Source organism: Elgaria multicarinata, chromosome 3 (genome assembly GCF_023053635.1).
Source record: "Elgaria multicarinata webbii isolate HBS135686 ecotype San Diego chromosome 3, rElgMul1.1.pri, whole genome shotgun sequence".
Classification (NCBI taxonomy): domain Eukaryota; kingdom Metazoa; phylum Chordata; class Lepidosauria; order Squamata; family Anguidae; genus Elgaria; species Elgaria multicarinata.
The window spans coordinates 136716096-136741124 of NC_086173.1; the positions used below are offsets into that span (position 1 = coordinate 136716096).

At 40.2% G+C, this 25029-nt stretch overlaps 1 protein-coding gene across 9 annotated transcripts in view; it reads left to right on the top strand.

The window, feature by feature from the left end:
- MAGI1 (membrane associated guanylate kinase, WW and PDZ domain containing 1) overlaps positions 1–25029 on the top strand; it is a 527537-nt gene that overhangs the window by 489260 nt on the left and 13248 nt on the right. For 4 of the 9 annotated variants that reach the window (XM_063122041.1, XM_063122044.1, XM_063122039.1 and 1 more), the window contains 4 exons: positions 6926–7017; positions 8345–8537; positions 10808–11101; positions 17112–17315. In XM_063122041.1, the coding sequence (XP_062978111.1) occupies positions 6926–7017; positions 8345–8537; positions 10808–11101; positions 17112–17315 (783 nt within the window). The remainder of the gene's footprint in view (positions 1–6925; positions 7018–8344; positions 8538–10807; positions 11102–17111; positions 17316–25029) is intronic. The other 5 variants (XM_063122040.1, XM_063122042.1, XM_063122047.1 and 2 more) reach the window with 2 other exon arrangements.

The window sequence follows — 25029 nt, forward strand, 5'->3', positions numbered from 1 at the left end:
GGATCACTCATTTTGCACAATCGATTAAGTGACTCCAAAGTATCCAGAAACTGTTTCTGCCAGTCAGGACTGGGGGGGGGGGGGTGTTGAGAATTGTTTGGCTAGCAAACTGGTCAGATACTGATGTTAGTTATTCATGGAACTGGACAAATAATGCAAAAGGCTGTAAAAAGAGTTTTGTTTCACTTTTGTTTGTGTTGTGCATGTGCGTGTTTGTGATTCACCATGCGGTTATCCTATTAATATCTCCTTTTGTTAAGAATGCAGTGTTAGATTATGTCAGCTTTAATGAAAGGAAGGGAGTGTTAGAAGCTTTTTCATCTTGTCTTGTTGTACTGCACAGGCCTAGTCGAAATGTAAGCTTAGGGCCACACATGCTGGGTTTTCGATTTTTATTGGATTGTTTCAAGCCAAATTTATCATTAAATGTTCTAGCCACAGGCCACAAGAATTAAAATTCACAACCGCAGGAGGATAACAATAATTGCAATGGCAAATCCATGAAAAGATTCTATGAAATACACAAGAGTCAATGAATGAGTCATTAATATAAGTGGAATAAGTGACTAAGCATACAAAACCCTAAACAATATGCTGCAGCAAAAGAACTACTTAACCTTGAAAGTGTCATCTTCCTTGATAGCAAAGCACTTCCTTAGGAATAAAGTCTTTGTGAATAGTCACCGCAGTCAGCATGACACAAGCCACCCTATTTACCGTAATGCTACCTTTACCATTTAAGAATAGCTCTCCTATGCGTTAGTGCTCCTAAAGGGGCATTATTCAAGATCAGAACTAATTAAACCTTTCTAGCTGAATCACACAAAGAGCAATGATAGGAATATGGGATATCATTTTAGTCTAATGCAGAACAACAGAAGGTAAAGCTTTGGATATAGCTGGAAGCACTGTAGAGTTGACAAATGGAAATATGCAAAGGGAGGCTGAGAAGGGAAAAGTTTCATGCTGGAATGCCAGCAGAAGCTATTTTGCTTTTCTCAGTCAAGCCGTATATTCTTAACTGGTTTGGCCTGACCGCTAATGCAAAGCATTGGAAGGGAACCTCTGCTATCTTTCTTTTGCTTTGGGAATCTAAAGGCACTGACAAACGCCAATTAACTGAGGATGCAATCCACCTCCTGTTGGAGTTAGTGGCAAAGTTCACTGATTTTAATACAGTTGCACTCACATTGTTTAAATTGGACTGCTGTAAGACAGAGTCACCATTTCCAGCAAATAGCCTTCATTCAGCTAAGGTTTAACTCTTCCAGTTATGGACTTTGATCATATTTATTGCCTTATTATTCTGTAATTATATTTAGAAGATTGTTGGGCCGTGGCTCAGTGCACTAATACATGTGAGTTTTAAAAATATCTTAGCTTAATAAACACCAGTCAATTAAGATGATAGCGCATACAAAATGTACACAAAATCAGTGGTTGTAAAACATTATAGAAACTAGCACATATTTGCCTCGTTTCATTTCTGCTCATTCAGCTTATGCGTTCATTTTGACCTCCTATTAGAATAAACTTTAGTCGTGAACCATTGGCAAGAAATAGCAGCTTAGAAATCTTAGCCAGATCCGTCTGATGGAGACTGAATAGTGAGCTCAGTGCTGACAGCATAGCTCCTCCTTGATGTAACATAATCTACAATAAACAAATCCTAGAGTACTTGTATTTAAGCTGATTTGATGTCATTAGTTGCCCCACCAACATACCAACATACAGCAAAAATGTCAAGATTAGAGGCATATTTCTGTGATGCTCTTGTGAACCAGGTGTGTTCAGCCTATGCCAGCTCTCATCTCTATAACTGATGGGGATGGTTGTGGCACTGATGTGATTCAGGCAGTAAGTATGACCTTGTTGACATTGTCAGTGTGACCGTCCTTGATGAAAAAGCAGATGTACAATCTAGCAGGCCTTTATGAACTTAAAGGGTGCTATAGCACCTAGTGAGGGTTATAGATCTGCCATTTTATTTCACTACATTTAAAAAAATGTCGATACCACTTCCAGGACACTAGCAAAAACAAGCTAATACATAATAAAATACAACAAAAACATGTTGAAAGAAAAACAAATTAAAATACATTGAAAAACTTGGGGGGGGGTATGTGGAATTCCGCTGCAAGGATAACAGTGTTGACACCAAGCAGGCATCCCTGGTGAAGGATTTCCATAAACAGAAAACCACCACTACTGAGAAGACTTTCTGTCTATGGTTGCCACCCACATTACCTCAGGTATACAATGGGAGGGGAGCCTCCAAAGATAACCTCACTGCATCTCCCATCCAGAACAGGTAGAATATTATCTCTAAACAGACAAACCACTAACCAACAGCACCTCCATTTTGCCGAGATTAATTCAGTTTTTATTGGCCTTCATTCAGACTTTTAGTGATTCCAGGCATGGGTTTAGTATTACCACTGTCTCAACTGAATCTGATTTTAAAAAGGGGGCCTCTAACTCTCAACACAGTGAGCCTATCTAGAAGCTTACCATGATTAATTGTATCGAAAGCCTCTAAGACAGTGGTTCTCAACCTGGGGCACTCCAGATGTGTTGGACTGCATCTCCCAGAATGCCCCAGCCAGCAGAGCTGGCTGGGGCATTCTGGGAGTTGTAGTCCAACACATCTGGAGTGCCCCAGGTTGAGAAAGGCTGCTCTAAGAGATTCAGGGTAATAAGCAGGGTTGCACTTGTCCTCCTCCGCCCAGCATAGGTTGTCCATAAGAGTGACCAAGGCAGTCTCTGTAATAAATCTGGGCCTGAAACCAGATTGAAATGGCCCTGGATAATCAGTCTCAGGGCATGTCTACACCTAAGGGTGTAGAGGGAGGGAGGGAGGGAGGGAGGGAGAGGGGAGGATCGCGGACTTACCTGCTTCCACAATCCTCCCACCCTGTTTCGATGGCCGTGTGATGTGCCAGAAGGGAAGAGGAACATTGCAGCTGCCTTTTTCCCCCCCAGAAGAGGAGCTGTCCGTGGGTGCAGTGAAAAGAATAAGTTAAGAAAAACAAGCACCTACCCACCCCCCGCCATCCCTGGGATGGTGAAATTGCTGTCCCCATGCCCAGTCCTGCTACTCGCAGGGAGGGAGAAGCTGGGACGGATGCCCGCATAGCCTGCCGTCCTTGGTATGATCCTGGGAATGCGGGCAAAATCAGGATAACTGAAGTCTTCAGGCCGCCTCTAGCAGAACGTAAAACTAGTGCTGCATAAGGCAACTAGAAAGAACAGAAACACTTTTTTCTGCAATGGGGCCGGTCAGTAGAGTTCACAGAATGGAGCTCCGTTGGCCTGTCTTGTCGTGGAAATGAGTATTTCCAGGGTTCCCTTAGGAAGTGCTAGTTTTACATATATAACAAAGTATATCAAAATGCTACATTTACTTACTCAATATATATTAAATAAAACTGGAGTTGTCCTCTGATATTATATAATACGTGCAATCAATGTTCCATTTTTAAAGCATGAATGACTCAAATATCACAAATATGAATCACCTTTTGTTAATTGCAATTGAAGGTTTGGACTTCAGTGCATCAACATTAATTGCTGACACCTTGCTGGTAATTCAGCATCTGGATGTTACAGTGGTTACTGTGGTGCAGTGGATGGAATGATGGGTTTGATCTCAGGATTAAACTCCTTAGGAAATGATGGACGAGACAGTATCTCTCAGCTGTAGAACCTAACTGTAAACTTGTTATAAAAACAACTGCAAAACACATTGTATGCTGAAAACTTCCAGAACTTTTATTAATAGATTTTTAAAAACAAAAAATAAAATATGTGGTCAGGAACTGAATTTCAGAGATATCTAGAAAAGAAGTTTCACACAGTCTTTTTCTGCACGCACATTTATTATTATTATTATTATTATTATTATTATTATTATCATCATCATCATCATCTTGCAGTTGTCATCTGGTATAAATGCATATTCATTTTCTCTTGCAAATGGTTCAGTACGGTACGGATCATGAGTCAGCAGAATCCAGCCCACAATCTAAATACCTAACATTCTGTTCACAAGCACCAGATATGTATGAACAGTTTGTAGTGAATTCACCTTGTGGAGAAACAAATCGCCTGCATCCATTCTATTACTACTGCTACTTAATGCTGACCTCAAAGGGGAGTAGTTTTTGCCAATGTTTTTGTCAGCTGAAAAAATTACACAGACACAAAAACACCCCTTGGCATTTTTTTCAGGCGGGGGAGAACTACGAACAGTGGCAAAAATGTGGGCCAATTCAGAGTGACCGGGAAGCATTGCCTTCACTCTGAATTACATCACCTTGAAGCTCCATCTGAGTGGCTGAGTGGCATCATGACGGAATCATTTCTATTACCTGTTCCCTGGAAAAGGGGGAAGATGGGGAAGGAAAAATAGTGCCAAAGCAGTAGCAGAGAAGGGAAATAACAGCAGCAAAGGGCTCATCTACACCAAGCAGGATATTCCACTATGAAAGCAGTATATAAAAGGCAGGAGCCACACTACTGCGGTATAGAGGTATTGAAGTGCACTGACAACTGTTGGGTTGTCATATACCCATATACCACTTTCATACTGTTATAGCCTGCTTGGTGTAGATGTGTCATCAGCCCCAAAAGTTGTCAGTGCACTTCAGTACCACCATAAAGCAGTAGTGTAGATCCTGCAGTGCACTTCAATACCACTATAAAGCAGTAGTTTGGCTCCTGCCTTTTATATATCGCTTTCATAGTGGAATATCCTGCTTGGTGTAGGTGAGCCCAAAGAGTTGCAAAAAAGAGAGTACAGGTTAGGTTTTGTGGGAGAATATTACACACACACACACCCCAAAACACACACCCCTTCTTTTTAATCCTGAATATGTTAGTAGGTGAATATTGGGTGCCTCACTATTGCAATTAACTATTAGCATTAACATGGTGATCAAGAGCATCATCTATGGACACATAACGCTGCTATCTTGCTAAATCGAGGCACGTCTGGTTCTGATATTGGTAGGAATTGCGCCCAATAGCTCCAGTTATATTTATAGTACCGTCAGTGCTGTAACGATACTGACAATAAGGGGGAAATGCTCTGCAGATGTTAATTATTACAATAGGCATTTCGGCACAGAGCTGAGCTCTTGATTTGCTCTCCTCTCCATCTTATGAAAAGAAAATCAACTGAACTATGTTACTAATAGACCCTCATTTGCCTAATGATAAAAGTCTATTTACTCATGATTCCTAAAAAGGGTCTTGGATTTATTACTGATGATAACACTGATGAGTTTGAATATTGCAGTGCTAGACAAACATTTGATACACAATGGGTTGCCATCTAAAACAAAAACGTAATAGCAGAACGTTGCCAATCTGTTAGCATAATCCCAAATTCCTAAATTGTGCTTCAGTATTTCTAGATGGTAAAGCTCAGTAAAGGTCTTAAGCAAGAGAATAAAATGCACAGTACAGATGGAAGGCCGCCTGCAACAGAAGATATTGAGGAAAGACATTCCAAATAACTTTAAAAACATGGATCTGAGAGATTAACGGACCTGTCTTTTGATAGGATTCGATTTTCCCAGTGGATGCTGTAACCTCCTCTTCAGATATGCATCTCTTTTGCAGAGAAATGAATAGTTACATATTTTTAGATTTTTACCCAAGATCTTCACTGAAAAACCCATGTTCATTTTAAAAGACACCCGAACACTAGACAAATGTAGACGTGTGTGCATGTGTGTGCGTGCACACACACACAGGGGGAAGCTTGGTGTTTTTGTGCTTAACCAGAGAAGGGGCGTAAACAGATGCAGGTACTTCAACTTGCTGGTAAGAAGAGAGAGCAATTGCACGAGTACTGCAGCCCTCTTCATCTGAAGTGGACATGGTATAATTCATTTTTGGCAGATGTAGTTATTGGACAGATTAAAAATATAATAAATAAATTTTAATTGTAAGGGGTTCGGATGTATTTCGATCTATATCTTCGTTTAAAACTGCCATGCCATAATTTGCCCTATAATACACTTCTTGCAGAAATTTGCCCTACTTGTGCCTTATTCCCAAACCAACATACGCATTATCCTTCTGACATGACCTTTCCTGGGAACATGGGACCCTGTGGCAGGCTATAAATGCAATAAGTAAATAGATAAATTGTTCACAAAAGGGGTTGAGTTCAGACCAAGTCATGCTTCGTAGTTAGACCGTTGAAATCAATGGGACTTTAGATTAATTAAGTCATGACTAAATTAAGACTAATTGATTTCAGTGGGGTCTACTCGAAGCATGATCCATGTACAAAATTAAAGAAGGCAATAGTTGATATGAATGGCACTCATTGGTTGCTATAAGACAGGATCCAGCCATAGATTTGTTTACCATGCAACCCTGTGTTCATTGATATCATAGAATCATAGAATAGTAGAGTTGGAAGGTGCCTACAAGGCTATGATTCATAATTCCTCCCAAAATCAAATGCAATTTGGGGGAGTTTAATTTCAAGGCTGTCCCAACCTGCCCAAGGCAAGATTATCTGGAAGCTCCCAAAGGCTGTGCCATTTTAAAATGGTATATCATAGTTAGCTACATTCTTTGAATTATACAATATAGTGACGTTCAATATAAATGTAATACCTGCCTTAAAAGAAGATTCCATTATGTATGTATGTTTTATCATCTTTTATCATCATGCTTTTTATATTGTATTTTGTATTCATGTTTTTAAATTGTTGGTTGTTTTATGCTTTTCATTGTTTTAATTTTTGTGAACCGCCCAGAGAGCTTCAGCTATTGGGCGGTATAAAAATGTAATAAATAAATAAATAAATAAATAAATAAATAAATAAATAAATAATAGTTTGAGACACTCAAAAGTTGGGTATCCAGCTATTACAAATAATTAGTTCTTTCCATTTCCTTGTAGTTCCAGATTATCAAGAGCAGGATATCTTTCTATGGAGAAAGGAAACTGGATTTGGATTTAGGATTCTTGGTGGAAATGAGCCTGGGGAGCCTGTAAGTATTTCAGAATTTCAGACTTGTTTTATCTTTCTTCGCTCGTTCACTAGTGTGTGTGTATTTCATCTAGATATCTTCAACCACTTGACTTTGCTAGCAATTTTATTCCCAAAAATACAGAGCAGACTGCTCAGCTATGCTCTAAATAGCTAAGGTTGATAAGAGTGTTGATCCTAGTTCATATAAGCGAGGCCGATTTCTATCTGCAACCGGCTTGGGCCCTCGAGCTGTTTTGCAGCAGCTACTGACCAGAACGTCAGACAGATGTTAGCAACTCTGTATTGCTGTTGATTTAGGTCACACTGAAACCAAGGCTTCTGATCTCATTACCAGTCCTCTGAGCTGTATAAATACAGACTCATTCAAGAGAAGTCTGTAAGAAATCATATTTGATGCTAAATGGAGGAGGAGAGACAAGATCATGGGAAAAGGAACAGAAGTCTAAAGTTTTCCACACCTTCATCCAACTGGGATTCTATAAACTTTTAACAACAATACAATCAGAAAATATTATGTTGGAGGAACTTGGTCCATGTGTTTTTGTTTCTATTCTCAAGGTCCAGTTAATTGTTTGAGATAGGACAGTAATGTTTTGCACTAGATGTGGAACTGGCTGATTACATGGGCACTTTCTGCCATCTTTTCATATAACTTGGTCCATCGGTGTCAGCCTTCTGGATGTAGTTTATTAAATCTGTCCTTTGCCCTTGGGGTATTTCTGTGCATAGATTCATAGAATAGTAGAGTTGGAAGGGGCCTATAAGGCCATTGGGTCCAACCCACTGCTCAATGCAGGAATCCACCTTAAAGCATACCTGACATATGGTTGTCCAGCTGCCTCTTGAATGCCTCCAGTGTGGGAGAGTCCACAACCTCCCTAATTGGTTCCATTGTCATACTGCTCTAACAGTCAGGATGTTTTTCCTGATGTCCAGCCAGAATCTGGCTTCCTGTAACGTGAGCCCATTATTTCGTGTTCTGCACTCTGGGAGTATCGAGAACAGATCTTGGCCATCCTCTGTGTAACAACCTTTTAAATATTTGAAGAGTGCTATCATGTCTCCCCTCAATCTTCTCTTCTCCAGGCTAAACATGCCCAGTTCTTTCAGTCTCTCCTCATAGGGCTTTGTTTCCAGACCCCTGATCATCCTCGTTGACCCACCATAAGAATTGCTGTAATCAAATGATAGTCCAGGTTACCCAGTACATTTATTTAGAAGGTGCTTGGCCATAGATGGACCAAATTTGGCATTGTGGGTTAGACTAGATTGATCTATGATTCTGGCAACAACTATTCACATACAAATGCACATCTTGTTCACAGATTTACATCGGTCACATTGTGCCACTGGGTGCTGCAGATGCTGATGGTCGCTTGCGATCTGGAGATGAATTGATCTGTGTGGATGGAACGCCGGTTGTTGGGAAATCTCACCAGCTTGTAGTCCAGCTTATGCAACAGGCTGCTAAGCAAGGCCATGTCAATTTAACTGTCAGGCGCAAAGTGGTTTACACAGGTACGTTGCTATGTGATTGTGCCAGTATTTTATTTTTACTCCATCTCTGGATGAAAGTGAACTACTTTCTAAAGATCAAACGCCTCAATACTTGCAAAAAATAGCAGTGCACAGTTTCATCTTTATATTTGTTTTTCATCTTCAGTTTTTGTTGTTGAGGTTTTTCAGACATGAAATAAATATAGGCTGAATGTTTTCAAGCTGAGAATGTGACTGGTTGATTAGAGGATATGCTGCTACTTTCCAAGGGTTTCCCTATTACATTTAGTTCAAATTTACATTTTAAAAATATACTCTCTTATTGGGTTCGTATAAGAAATACTGTGAAATTGAATGGTCTGTGGGTAATCATTTACAGTACCACCTGTGAAGGAAGCACAGTATTACTCAGCAGTGTTACAAAAATGACAATGTTTAATACTGAAGGTTCTACCCTGAAAATTGTCTCGCTAGATCTGACCAAAACAATCTGTTTCCACCAGATGTTTGTGAGAAAATTGCTAGCATGAAGGTGACAGCCATCACCTTGTTGTTTATCCCCAACACCTGGTGTAGAGCTTCAGCTATACAGCCACTGGGGTACACAGTCTGGGGTAGATGGACCCTTGATGTGATTTAGCATGGCTATTCTTATGTTCTTGCACATCTGATTGGGTGCTGTACTGCTTAAATCAGAAGTACAGGAAATGCCCATAGGAAGGATGAGAGATAATGGCCCCGTTCAGAAGACACCTTAAACCATTGCTTTAACCATGGTTGTTAAGCCAGAAAGCCGGGCCGTGTTCAGAAGTCACTTTAAACCATGGCTTTAACCACGGTGACTAGGGTTAAAGCCATGGTTTAAGATGTCTTCTGAACATGACCTGGCTTTCTGGCTTAACCACTATGGTTAAAGCTGTGGTTTAAGGTGTCTTCTGAATGGGGCCATAATATGGCATAGCACAACCCTGAGTTAGTATCAAGACAGTTAGATTGCATGGACCATGCCAGGCCCCAGTCATGTCCATCTGCATCAGGGATGGTGAGGGCCCAGCATGGACTTGAAGTTCCCATTGTGTGTGGATTCTTGGAGGTGGATAAGCCATCCCTAAAAGTATCACTCTAGTTATCCCGAGATTGACAAGTTTGTTCTGCATAAAAGTACGTACATTAAAATCATTAAGACAAAATGCAAAACCCATTGTGTGTTTCTGCAGGAAAAATTTGTAAGCAGGGGCAAACAGGCATCCAGTCTGTTACCTACGTATCTTTTCTGAGAAATCCATCAAATGGATTTTTTTCCTTCTAACTGTAACATATTTCATATGGATTCCTGCAAAGTAGCAGAAAAAGTTTGCATCAGAGGATTGGCCACAGTTACCTGGTTCACATGACATGACAGCCCACTGTGGCTTAATTTACCCATGGGGGCTGTTGTGACATGCCAGGTACCCTGAGGCACCATTTTTACATGACACCCATGGGTACCCAGCTTGCTATAAGTTGTCGTGTTGTGCAAACCCAGGCTGCAGGGGTTATTTAAGGGTTAGAAAACTTGTCAGTATGATGTGACAGCCTCCACAGGTAAATTAAGCCATGGTGGATTGTCATGACATCCAAAAAGGCCCAGTGTGTCTTTTCTTAAATGAAACCCCAGTTATGACTATATTTATTAGTAGTAGTAGTTGCCTAAAATTAATTATACCAACAACAACAAAAGATAGAACACCTATAATAAAATACACAGAAACAAAATAGAAGTGAGAAATTAAAATATTAGCTTAAAAAGTAAAAATGTAACTTTCAGCCAGTATAAAACTACCGTGAAATCCAGTATCAAAAGAGCAAAACAAAATAATAGGTCTGATCCTCACATTAACATGGAGCGAAAAGAAGTCAGAAAATGTATCTCTCTAGGAAAAGCATCCTGCAAGGTGGGTGCCACCACTGACGAGGCCATGCTCCAAGCCCAAGCCCTAGCTGATAGAATGGCAGAAAAATGAGAAGCCTCAGATGATCTCAGGGGTTGGGGAGATATGTATAGGAGAAGACTCTCCCTAAGATGGTCTTACATCACCCTCCCCACACCTGGGTCCCTACCGATGTTTAGACTGCAATTCCCATCATCCCTAACCATTGGCCATGATGGCTGGAACTTAATGGGAATTTTCCAAACATCTATGATCGGTTGATAGGAAAGCAGACATTTTAACAGATTCAATTATTTCTGTAATTTTACTGAAAGCATCATGTGAAGGCTGTTAATGGAGGATTGCATCTTTCTCAAACAGTTCCAAAAGCAGAGAATGAGGTTCCCTCTCCAGCCTCATCTCATCACAGCAGCAACCAGCCTGCTTCTCTGACCGAGGAGAAACGCACCCCACAGGGAAGCCAGAACTCACTTAACACCGTCAGTTCAGGCAGTGGCAGCACCAGTGGGATTGGGAGTGGAGGAGGCGGAGGCAGTGGAGTGGTCAGCACCGTGGTGCAACCATATGATGTGGAAATCCGCCGGGGAGAAAATGAAGGCTTTGGATTTGTCATTGTGTCTTCAGTTAGTCGACCAGAAGCTGGAACAACTTTTGGTAAGTCCTGAAAATTCTTAGGATGGGTTTGGCTCTTAAGCTTTGTTTACGTGATCCCTGGCAGTATAGTTTTATTTGGAAACTCTTTGGTTCTGCCATTACCTGGTTGGGGTTTTCTTCAGCGTATCCATGGCATTATACTTCACAAGTAATCTCATATCAAGGGTCACTTATGACCAACACTGAGGCCTTTCTTCATTGAACCTTTCCCCAGAGACAGAGCCTGTAGGCATGTATTTGAAGTAGGAGTAGGCAACCTTTTGGGCCCGTGGGCACATTTGGAAATTTTAGGACTTGTCCTGGGCACAGCCATAAAAGGCTACCATGGCTCGTCATAAGGGACAAGTAAACTTCCCAGAAGAGTTCATGGGAAATTAAGATGGCAGCAGTTAGAGGCTTCCACTTTTCTTTGAAGGATTCTCAACGGCCAGTATGAAAATATTTTAAAAATATTATTTGAATAAAAATTGGGAAAAATAGGGTATCACAGTGGGCACCAAAGAAGGTGTTTGGGAGCACATTGGTGCCCATGGGTACCCTGTTGCCTAGCCCTGGTTTAAAGCTAGTATCTTCTGTAGCAAATGGCTGTCCTGGAGATAGAAGAGGAAAGATCTTAAGAATCAAGGTTGTTTAATGGTACACACCGTAAATAGGTTAATTTTTTTTTAAAAAAAAGAAGTATACACATCCCCTTTCATTTCTATAAATAAAAATAATTTCATATTAATTCATTTGACTTTTGGTGTGTATCCCTGTACTCAAAGCTCCCATTAAGGGAAATATGCAGACACTCAGGTGGCCAGGGGGAAATTACTGAATGCTTAGCAGCCACAGTAATACTAAACGTAAATTGTAATTGTGATACTTTTCAGTATCTCCACCGTCTTTAGCATCATGGCGTTCCTGTAAAAGTCTCGGAAGTGCCATTTATTTCAAGTTCTGGCAGCCAATAGCAGCATATGGCTTTCCAGATAAGGAATGGTTTCTACTGCACCAGTGTGTCCCAGTGTAACATTTTCCAGTGTAAGCATTCCATCTGGCCAACATCACATTTAAGAAGTTCTTAGCCCACAAGCCAGCATATCCATGTACATTGTTTGCGTACTAGCAATCTGTGTTCCCAGTGGTTCTGTGCTGGCATGAAGATCCTGGACCATATGGTGCCAGTTCATGGGGTAGGCGCCTTTATAAACATGATACTATCCATATGGAAAGCTTGCATGGGTAAGAGCGCTCTCATTAATATCAGGCTGTAGTCTTGACCTTCCAGCTGTGGATTGTAGATATGAGACATGCAGCAGGTCCTGTCAATTCAGGATTGGCCTCCTCAGCTATTAGAGAAAACACCATCTAAATTAACTCCAGCATTCACCTATTATGATTTCTTTGCTCCGTTTATCTTTCCTTTGGCACAGGGATGGAACTGAGGGTCCTAGAGAGAAGAAGACATGCCTGCAGGAAGAAAAGGCATTAGGAGAGCTTCTAAGCACTAGGGTTTTTAAATCTGGTCTTAGACCTGAATTTAGATAGGGCAACTGAGCCTATCCAAATCAATCTAAATTTGTGTTACAGAGGTGCTTGGACCGCTCAGCTATTTGACTTAACTTGTCTATATCTGAAACTTTTGATAATAGGCTTTAAAACATGACTTTTCTCATTGCATTGCTTACCCAACAATGGTTAAGCAGCAATTGAAGTCTCTTATTCAAAGTTCATGTCCATATTCTGAGTGTGTCGTGCTGTTAATTATTAGAACAGGGGCTCCTGAACTACTTTTGCCAAGTGTTCCTGGGCAAAGTCACAAGAGGGGGATTTTTTTGCGTCCTCCTACCTCCCCCCACCCAAAAAAATCTGCTTGGAATTACATGTGATAGCCATTTAAACTTAAAAGGGTCTCTCTGATCATCTGCAATGGCTATTAAGAGACCATAATTACAGATAAGATAATGAGGCAAACCACTAAACCAGTCAAGACCCACCAAATTAGTAGCAATTCTTAGGTGCAGAAGGCTGCCATAAAGAAATATCCCTCCCTTAATGGCTTAGCACATATTTTGACTCTAAAGCTTAATGAAGGGGTGACATATAATGGCGCAGTCTCTTAAATAAGAGTATTCCAATGCCGTTACCTGTCCAGTCCAATTTGAATATCAATGCCGAATGTGTTCCTTTCCGAAAGAAACTTGAGAGGACAACTGCTTGTAGCTAGAAATATGAGGCTATGTGAAAGCAAATGTATGTCTTGATTTTGAGTTTCCCTACCCACCACCCTGCTCCCGTGAAAACATTTCTCCCCCACATTCTGCATGAGATGCTTGTCCTCAACTACACAGTGCTTGTCCCTTGTCCCTAGGGGGGTTGTATTTTATGTAGGTAGTCTGCAGAGATGGGCCGAGGTATTTCAAAATGGACTTCTGTGTTAATCTGGGGGAGGGGAGTATTCTTAAATAAACTGGTTATGCTTAGAAATCAACCAATAAAAGTTCTTCTCGTGTGAATTAGCCAGTTATGTGTAAGAGTTGGACATGCTCAGCATTTTAAGTTATATAATAACCCACTCTGTCAGTCATACTGCCTTCTGATAGTAAGTGGGCATTTGCTCACATTACCATTTAACTCATCCTTCATTGTGATCTTTTTGATACTATCACAGCATAGACATATTTCTAAAACTACTAATAAAAATGCAGTGCAAGCATATCTTTGGATGAATGGATTGATGTTCTTCCCCACCCACTTGCAAATGATATAAGCAATAGTAGTTATAGCCAAATGCAGAGTCTTCATTTCAGCTGTACGCTCTAAAATGTTGCCCTCCACCTATGTTGTACAGCTTTTGGGAAATACACACAAATGTGGACATGAAGTGTTGTGAAAGCTAAGGGGTGTCAAGACACAGACTTTTTTGGTCTTTAAAACAGCAGGTCTAAAGTAAAAAGCCAAGGCTTTGTCGGAAATCAGATTCATAAAAATCAAATTGAGCTAGAGGTCTGAAGTCAAACTCAAATGATAGAAATGCAAGAGTCAGTCCTTAAACCTGAGTTTACATAAGCAAGAACAGTGCCAAGTTTGAATGACTGAAAGATGGGCTGAGGAGGAAGTCAAAATGGCTAATCCTGTGGACTGAAACAAAGCAACAACTCCAGAATCCTGCAATATGCAAGTGATATTCATGCTGGTTTATTTACCATAATAAACTTGATTGATTGATTGATTGATTGCAAGTGATATACAAGTGCTCATGGTCTCTGCCCAGTTAGAGGGACTCTTAATTTCAATGTTGTATAAACAGCTGAGAGTGAGTAGCTTGGGTTAGCTAACCCATTTACTGGAGCCCATTAAATTATACAACCCATTAGATTAGGCCATAAACTAAGCACCTTTTTATTGAAGAGAACAGGTTTAAAACAAAAATTTAAACTATAGAACAAATCAAAAGCACTACACAGAGCCATGCCTTCTCCCCCAGCACTAATGAACACTTTGCAGTCACATCACATAATCTTTTGATATGTAGCGTAACGGCTCACCATGGCTTATTTATATAAATAAGCATGTACAGGTAGCCATTTTAAATATTCAGTGCCCAGCTATGGCTTGTTATGTTGTGCCAATCCAGGGACCCATGTGGTGCAACCCCACAGTCCCTGAGTTTGCACAACATGACAAGCCATAGCCAGGTTTTGAATATGAAAATCCTGCTTGGCATGCGCCACAGCCACTGTTTAAATTGTGTAAACCAGGTCATCATCAACGACCACTAGGTGTGAATTGAGTGAGTTTGCCTCCATATTTGACTCCTAATTTTTGTTAGGGCTTGTTTGTCATTAAAGAGCCCTTGAATTTATGAATCCATTCTGCAATTCTGAATGATATAATTTTTTTTTCTGGTGTTGAGCTATCAAAACATGAGGAATGATTAATGGAAATTGAATTGTTGTCCTGTAAGTTCTTATTCAGTGCATCCTAACAACATAGTAAAAAGGTGCAAGTTTATTTAAGATATTTTAATGAGTGTGTGCCCAAAGAGCTTGGACAACTGGGCATAACTGAGCTGGGATAACTGAGGCCCAGTATTAGGGAAAAGGAATAATAATAATAATAATAATAATAATAATAATAATAATAATAGAGTTTTGGCTATGGGGCGGTATATAAATGTAATAAATAAATAAATAATAACAACAACAATAACAACAACAACTGTGTAGACAAGTAAGTTCATTGTCTCTTTTTCCAACTCTAACATTTATTGGAAATAAGTTTATATATATTGTATTTTTTCTGGTATCAGATACAAAAAGACATGTTTCTTAAAAAAAATACTTTCCTTTAAATTTACACCATCTCCTATTAAATCCTTTTCAACACTGCTTTTGTCTCACTTTGCCCCCATTTTAACCACTTTCAAATACATCCTTTGCTACAACTATTTTACCCCCTTTTAGCGCATGGCATATGGTGCCACAGAGTAGCATATGGGAAATGAGAGGCTTTGATCCAAATCCCATCTCAGCCAGGGGCCTTCAGTATTTCAGTGTCTTCAGTTTAACCATGAAGACATGATAGGGAGATAGCATGGTAAAATGGAGGTGGGAATGTAATAGCGTGACCTCATGGCAGGATTGAGTAGAACAATGAGACGTATTGAGAGACAGAAGTTGAGAACTTCCACGCTTCCTGGACTTCAGTGGGAGGAGAGTTAACACTATCTTTGGAACTGATGGGACTAGTTAGGATATGCTTTGCATTATGCTGGGTCATGCTAATAATGGTAAAGTTGATAACTTTCCAGAACAGCTACATAATTTGTAAGACCTGCCTTAGTTTTACTTCACCATTCTATTTTCTGGCAATTGGTCCCATTCAGTAAAATTATGGTTATTGAACCATGTGAAGGGATCAAGTAGCCACTACTCATGTTCATTCCCGATCTTTAAAAAGATTGCATTTGGCTGCAGAAAACAATTTGGACGTGCTTACCATTGCAAGGAAATGAATACATTCATCCTAGATTGCTTGCTCTGTTTCCTCTTTCAACCTCTAATTCTAAGCACAAATACCCAGAAATAAGTTCCATGAAAGCAGGAGTGACAAATAAATGTAGTTAGCTTCTTGGCTTGTTGTTCAGAGCTGTTTGGGGGGAGTCTTTGGAACTTCCTATCTGTTACTGCCGAGATCACAAAGAGGGAAGAGTTATCAAACAATCTGAATGTGAGTAGCCCTGAAAGATATATAATCCAGTCCGGTCCCATCTTTAGTGGCTCTTCTCCTTTCCTCAAATAGTTCCTTTGCCCACCATAGGAAAATAAAACCCCAGTTCCCTACTGCTTTACCCATGCTGTGTTCATTTTATAGGATGGATTGTTATGAGTTAAAGAAATTCAAACAAAGCTCTTATTCCTTGGTAGACATAGAATTATTATCTTTCAAAATGGAGAAAGAACAAAACATTGGCAGAAGCTTTAGCAGCCACTGGCTGAGATGAAGATGAGATGATATTAGAAGCTAAAGAAAGCAAAAGAGGGTTGCATTTCCTTCCAGCAGTTTCAAGTTTGCAACTAAAATCCTCTGTGATTTTATTTTTGGGACTGCTGTGCACAGCTGCAGCCCATCAAAAGGAGCCCTGCGATTCTCAACCATATTAATGAGAGAGAATGTGTGTATGTGTGTATGAGAGAGAGAGAGAGAAAGAGAGAAAAGGTGACTGTGCAGAGGGAAGGGAATACTGAACAAGATGTAGGAAATGCCAGTTTGCCAGTTCTAATTTTGCACACACAGTCAATTGCCAATGTTTTGAACACTGGCAGCAAAGCTATCCTTTAATAACTTTTGCTTGATGCATTAATTAATTAACCCTTAACCTTCTCTTTCCCTTTTCAATCCTTTTTCTCCTTTCCCCCTTCACCATGTTCCCAACGTATATAAACATATATTTTTTAAATTAAAAAAAAAACTGCACCCGCTAAAAACAAAAAAACAAAACAAAACCCAATTATCAATACAAAAGCAGGCAATGCATGTGTGGCCATGCCTCACAAAATAGGTCGGATTATTGAGGGGAGCCCAGCAGACCGTTGCGGGAAGCTGAAAGTGGGGGACCGGATATTGGCCGTAAATGGATGCTCCATCACCAACAAATCTCATTCGGACATCGTCAACCTAATTAAAGAAGCAGGAAATATGGTTACTCTGCGCATTATTCCAGGGGATGGTAAAGTATACATTCTCTCTTTCCTTCTTTCTCTCCCTCTTTTTCTCTTCATACATGGTTATTGTTTTTATGGGCTTTTGAGTTGCACTGAGTTATTCCAGCCTCTGAGTATTGATTTCTGAGCAGTTCTAAAGCCTTGGGCGTTTTATGAAGGAAACTTGTGTAATGCTATTATTATTACTTCCTTCTATAGAAATGCTACTCAGGGTGGGTGGAGGAAGCGATACCACCTGTATGGAGAAAAGTAGACTTTGATCCCACAAGATTGTGTCTATTGTGTCTATGTATGGGAGCTGAGAAAATGTACAGAGTTATCTAGTTAATGTCACTAGAAGAACACTTTGGAGTTCCAATTTCTAGCCGGGATATACATTTGTCTCACACACACTCAGTCGCCTTTTTCTTCCTTCTCCCCGTGATGTCACCAAGAATCTGCGACACATCTGGGTGCTTTCACAGTGCCAGTGACATGCTTTTGATATTAAGTAATCAAAAGCATGTCACACCCCCAAACACCAGTGTATTATTGTGAACCACTGTCAAACTCCCTGCCACGTTGGCTATGCCATTCAAGGATTTTGAAATGTTTTTGTCTGATTATCAGCAATCACAAATATTTGAGTCTCTGTCACATTTGCAGCCCTGTGTCACTGTTTGCCATGTCATGTGGGAAGCACAATTACGTGACATAGGTATGTGCTGCATAGCATAATTTAAAAGGTTATATTGGGGAATAGCTCCCACCATTTGGATGTGTTAACTTATGATGATACTCCTGGCATTTCCCCAAGCCATATAACTTGTTACAGCATTGTGTTCTCTGAAAATCTCAACTTTCCTTTAAAAAAACCCCAAAAACTTTATAGTCCTCATGGTTGCATGGATAGTATCAGTTGAAAGCCTAGAAATGGGAGGGAAAACTACTTACATTCTTTGCTTGCTATCTTTGATCACAAAGTGGAGCACCGGAAGTCCTCTACAATTCACTCACGCCCACTGTTCCCTTTCATTCTCTTTGCCTACTGACTACGTATAATCTATATTTGCTCTTCTCTGCATTTCTCTCCGTCCCTTCTTCTTGCTCTTTGTCATGTCTACTTTCTGTTATCTTAACTCTTAGAAGCAGAATGTCATGCAAAATAAGTAAATTTTGAATTAGCGCTTGGGGTGTTACAGAGTTATCATAGCTATGTGTAGGTAACATACACCCTGCATTGCGTTTGTCACTAAGCCCAAGTGGCTGGAAGGAACTGTTATTTCTTCTGCAACATGGTCAGGATCAGCTGGAAAAGTACTCGATATGAAGCTAGTGAGCCCCTGCTGCATTTAGAAGTTGTGAACCAGAATCTCCCTATTGGAGAATTGCTTACATCCTTCTACTCCTGTTTGCAGTCTTAATACACTATAACTAAACCTTATCTAATATACATCATGTATGTTTTGAATCTGCTTTTGTCCTTAAGAGCTGGCTGTGTGTGCAATGGTGGGATATTTGGTTCTCATCCTTTGCCTTTCACTCTGTATAATCCGGACGTTTCACGTGTGCAGAGGAAGTTTAGGAAGCAAAAGGGATAATAAGCACATTGCCATATTTTAAGCCTGTTGAAAAGAAGCTTTGTTTTTTTTCTGTTCAGATCAAGGGAGACTTTAAAAGGCTTTTCTTTAGTTATGCTCATCTTTTAGCTTCAGAAGTATTTCCCAGATTAAGGATTTGTTGTCCAAAAACTGAATGCAGGGCAGAAAGGTTATAAGCGGATGAGATAGCAGGATAGTATTTCTGTTCAGTGAATCCATTCACCAGATCGGAGATACCTTTTTTTAGTCTTCGATTGCAGGTGATGTTTAAACAATACATTTTAAACTGTTAAATTATGGTTTTATTTTTGTTGCTAGCCACTTCAAGCTCTTTTGGGGGAAAGGTGAGCTTTAAATGTGTTAAATAAAATAAGTCAATACAATAAATATTGGCATGCTACTTGTGTTTTTATTTTGGAAGTCACTCTCTTCTTCCATAATCTCACAGCCCTATCAAACATAATGCATTTTGCATATTAGAGCAGCGATAGGTAGACTTCAGCTTTGCAGAATGTACTTCTTATTTGTGCTAGTGTTCTGAGATTTATTTTATTTATTTATTAACCTTGATATACTTCCTTATCTGCTAAAAAGCCATCCAGGTGGTATACAGTAATTTAAAACAATAAATATAAAAACATTTTAAAAATCTATCAATTTTAAAAGGCTAAATTGAAAAGATGTGTCTTTACAACCTTTTGAAAGGTTAAAAGACTGGGGGCCAATCGTAGTTCTTGAGGGAGCACATTCCATAGTTTGGGGTTAACACAGGAGAAAGCCCTTTCACGAGTGCCCAGCAAACAGGACTCTGCCTCTCCTACAGATCTTAGTACTTGGGCAGGTTCATAGTGAGGAAGGCAGTCCCTTAGATAGCCAGGTCCTAAGCTGTTTGGGGGGTTTAAAAGATAAAACCAACTCTTTGAATTGTGCCCAGAAAGTGCAGGTCTTTCAAGAGAGGTCTAATATGGTCTCGATACTGAGCACCACTTAGCAGCCTAGCTTCCACTTATTGCCCCAATTGAACCTTCTGGACACCCTTTGAGGGTAGCACAACGTAGCTAGGGCATTGTAATTGTCTAAATCAGTGGTTCTCAACCTTCCTAATGCCGCGACCCTTTAATACAGTTCCTCATGTTGTAGTGACCCCCAACCATAAAATTTTTTTCGTTCTTCTCTACACGATCCATTGTCATGGGATGGTTTGCTAATAAAAATAATGCATAATAGCTTTAATAATACAAAAGATGATACCTGACATAGTTCAGTCAATACAGTTTCCTAAGACCATCGGAAATATGTGTTTTCCGATGGTCTTAGGCGACCCCTGTGAAAGGGTCATTCGACCCCCAAAGGGGTCCCGACCCACAGGTTGAGAACCACTGGTCTAAATGGAATGTAACCACCAACCAGAACCTGGTGCAAAAGACATGCACTTGGACCCAAACTGCACATTACTTTGCAGATGTGCCAACCTGCTACAACATTCCCCCCCCCCATTGCTCTAAAATAAGTGTAGAGGACTCATTATGGATTGGGTTTCTAGCATGGGTCTAGGATTTGTTAGTCTTAATGGATCACTTTTTAGCATTGAAAATTACAGTCACAGGCCCCTGATGTACTGTATTTCTATGTAAATTGTAATAATTATTTCTAAATTTGCATCTACACCTATAAATTCACTTATACAAATGTTATAGGAACATAGGAAACTGTTTTATTATGAGTCAGACCATTGGTCCATCTCGCCCAGTATTGTTGTCACTGGCTCTGGAGGATTCTTTCCTCGCCCTACCTGGAGAAACTGGGAATCAAACCTGGGACTTTCTGCACACAAAGCAGGTGCTCTACCACACTGAGCTATGCCCCCACTTTTATGCAGTTCGCTGCCCTTTGTCCTCTTTTTAGGTGGTATATAAGTGCCCACCCTAGTGATGCTTAATCAAACATGTACGTTGCAAACGGGAAGGCTTTAGGAGGCCTGAGCTCCACTTTACACAACCAAATGATTGCATAATAAATATTTCAGTTATCTTGACAGATAACATGGATCTTGATAAAATACAAAACTCATATCAGTTGGATGCTAGACTATATATATAAGTCAATTTAGAAATAAGGTGATTTCACAAACCTTGCAGTTTTATACTTGCTGTTTGGTAAATGGTTGTGGGGAGGGAAAATGCCCCCTGGATTGTACCTTTTTGGCAACTCTGAGACTACATTCTCTCAATTCAGAACACATCCACTCCCTTTCTGTAAACCAGTTACAGCATAGAAGTCTCTAAAGGTGCCATGCTCATAATTTATTACAAGGACTCCTCTTGAGCTGCAACATCATTTAAATTCTGTCCCAATTCTGTATCCTGGGTTATACTGAATGTGCCCTGATGGATTCTGCCTCCCACCATCAATTTAACACAGTAGAAATTGAAGCCTTTTTAGTGAAAAGACTTAGGGCTGATCTGTGACCTAGTGTTCATATTACACTCAGAAGTTCCAAATTGTGTTCTTGATGTCATTCAGCATATTATCTACTTGTCTGAGGGAGTCCTGGGCAGCTTGCTTCCTGCCCCCCCCATCACCACCACCCTGCCAACTGCCCCCTATTTTAAGGGGGGGCAACGTCTTCTTTCTCCTATCCCACCACTGACAAAAGGCAGAGATGCAGCAGCTAACTGGGTAACATTGCAGCCCCACAGTATGCCGTTTCAAATTAACCTTTTTATCCCCTTGCATAACTTCCAGGCAGCAGCAATCTGAACCAATCTGGTGCTGCTATTGGAGGCAAATCACCAGTAATGGCACTCCTGTGCCCTCAGTGGCCATTTCTCCCCAAAGGCATCATCTGATTAGTTCAGAGAGCTGCCACTCAAAAGTGAGGGAAAGTTCCTTTAAAATGGTGGGCCATGGGAGTGCAGCTGCCACCTTCAGGGTGTTATGGGGGCCGTCCCTTGGCCCTGACCGCAACACTGCTCGTCTATTTTCATTGCATCTTTTATCTCACTAGAAATAAAAAAGCTTGTCTTCTGCCAGCAAAAAGTGGGGCAGGTTGTGTGTGTGTGTTTAAAAAAAACACCTCAGTCTGGAAGTTCCTCGTTTGATTTAATGTTACATTCAACTTCTTCCATGAAGAGTGGCCATGAGCAGGATTTACCCTGTCATGTATAAAGTCACCCAGCCTCTGCAGGAGTGGGCCCTTTCATCCATGTTGCTGCAAAGGGCAATTTAGAAAGCATACACCTTTCCAGCAATCTTTAGGCGAGAACTTCAGGCAGCTGTCCAATTGATATCCTTTCAATTTCAACATCCCTTGATTAATCATAGGTTTGGTAGCTGGGGGCTTAGAACTGGAGAAATCAGGGGGGAAATAACCTATTTTTTCAAGGATATGGTTACAGCGTGCCAGAAATTAAGAAAACATTGCAGAAAATACAGCAACATGATACAGAGGTATTTACAATGTAGGTCCAGTACTTTGAATAATTCAGCAGTTTTCTAGTCTTCCTGAGACTTTTTAGCAAATACACCATTTTCCTAGAAGTTAACAAAATAGTCAATGTTACTGATCTGGAGTCTTGCCAATAGGAACTGCATTGTGGCAAAGATGCATGTTTGCTACAATGGCTAAAAGAGGCTAAAAGAATATATTCTCTTTGAGTTAAACTTTATCCTTAGTGAGGGGGGGGGGTCAGGGTCAGGTTTTTCTGCTTTTTTCCAAGGACTGTTTTCATTTTTTCCTGAGAAATTGAACAACTTTGGATTGTGATTATTATTTTTTTAGAATTTAAGACAAAGTATTTATATATTTTTACCCAGCCTTTAGTCTCTCTAAAATAATTCTTAAAAACTAATAAGAAGGCTTTATAGAAAGGTTAGCTATGCAAGATGTTTGGGAATAATGAAACCATTGGAAATAATTAATCCACTCTAAGATTCCCAGCGCAGTTATTTCTTTCATTCCTTATTAAAATTATTGATATAAAGTATATTTTACATAAAGACATTTGTGCTTAGTGTCTTAATGTGTGAGTAGAGTCACAATTGTGCATTCTTGACAGTAAATGTGTGTTCTTGACAGTTTGGGTTTTGTTCTATAGAGTCCTGTGTTTCTGATGCCTCAGCAGTCATTTCATGGAGTTCTAATGTATTCAGACTATAATTACAAATTTATTAACTGAGTTTACTTTTAAAAGTTTTAAAATAAAATTATAATTTTATGAGCAAACTAAGTTATATATAAAATAACTTTAGGAACAGAATGGCTTCTTTATGTAACCTGGTGCCCTCTGGATGTTTTTGACTTCAATCCCCAGCATTCCTGGCCGTGCTGCCTGAGGCTGATGGAAGCTGAAGGAAACAATATCCAGTGGGCTCCAGGTTGGGGAAGGCTGTCTTAAAGAAACAAAGTGACTTTAGGTATCAGAGGCATTATGCATCAAGGGGAGAGGGCTATTGTTTCCATGTCCTCCCTTTGGGTCTCCAGTTGGCATCTGGTTGACCACTGTGGGAAACAGGATACTGCGCTAGATAGATTCTTCGTCTGATCCAGCAGAGTTTTCTTAAGTGGGGGTGAGGGAGAGACATTCAATCCATGTGCTCCTTTCCCCCACTCTGCATTAGACCTTCCATGCTAAGACATGGTTTCTTTGACCGGGCAGGTTGGTCTTCTGGACACTACTGCTTTATAGCGGTATTGAAGTGCACTGACAACTGTTGGGGCCCGTTGACACATCTACACCAAGCAGGATAGAACACTATGAAAGCAGTATGAAAGTGGTATATGGTATGCGTCATGGGCCCCAACAGTTGTCAGTGCACTTCAATACTGCTGTTAAGCAGTAGTGTAGCTCCTGCCTTTTCTGTACCACGTTCATAGTGGAATATCCTGCTTGGTGTAGATGAACCCTTAAAGAATTATTTATTTATTTATTTATTTCATTTATATACCGCTCCATAGCTGAAGCTCTCTGGGAGGTTTACAAAAGTTAAAAACAGTAAACAGTAAAAAAGTATGCAAAAATTAAAACCATCAAAAACATGAAAACAACAGTATAAAAACAACAGTATCCATTTTAAAACAACAGTTCGGGGGTCCGTTAAAAACAAAGGATGTTAAATCCTTTGTTGTTAAATGCTGTTAAATGCCTGGGAGAAGAGAAAAGTCTTGACCTGGCGCATGAAAGATAACAGTGTTGGTGCCAGGCGAGCCTCATCAGGGAGATCATTCCACAGTCGGGGGGCCACCACCGAAAAGGCAGTTCCTCTCCCTTGTTGCCATCCTCCGAGCTTCCCTCGGAGTAGGCACTCAGAGGAGGACCATAGCTGTATTTCAGCCCCTTTGAGCAACTTTGTGTGTGTGTTGCTGCTCATTTTGATGTGTGAATAGCGATAGTGGACCTTGGTTGAACTTAAAGAGTGCAACACAACATAAGGAACAAAGCTGTTTAGCACTTTATAGGTCAATCAATATGTTCCATCAGTAGAGAAGTGAACAGTGATGCCCTCTGTTTTGTTTGGGAGACTTGGTAGCATTATTGTAATATTGATTTCATTTGGAAATATATTGGCTTGTCAGTTTGCACTCCACTTATAACATTATAAATTAAATTATTATTATCACTGTTGTCATTGTTTCCACAACATTTTATTGTGTGAAATGCTTTAAAAATCCTTATCCTGTTCCTGACAACTCTGCTAACTAGATCATAGATGGTCACGTTTTACAGGTGGTAGCTAGGCCTGCAATCCTATGCATGCATGGGGCTGCTGGAGGGGGAGAATTGCCACCAAATTGGGTGGATGTCTGCTGAGTGTCAGGCGGTTTTCCCCTACCACAGCAGCCCCCTGCAACCCACCCACATTGTTTAGGAGTACACCCCCAGACTTTCCAGAGGATTCAGGTGGCAGCTGTAAGAAGGAGAGATTGGAGAACTTTCCTTCTGTGAACTTCCTTAACTTATCCTGGGATCCAAGTCATGCGTATTTTTGTGCATATTTTTTCTGTAATTAACATCAATAACTCAGATTTTCCAGGGTGGGACAGGTTGGACAGGCCTTGGGGTATTTATTTATTTATTTATTTATTTATTTTGGAGCTTTCTTTCGATGCCATCTGCACAGCTTCCAATGTGAGACTGAA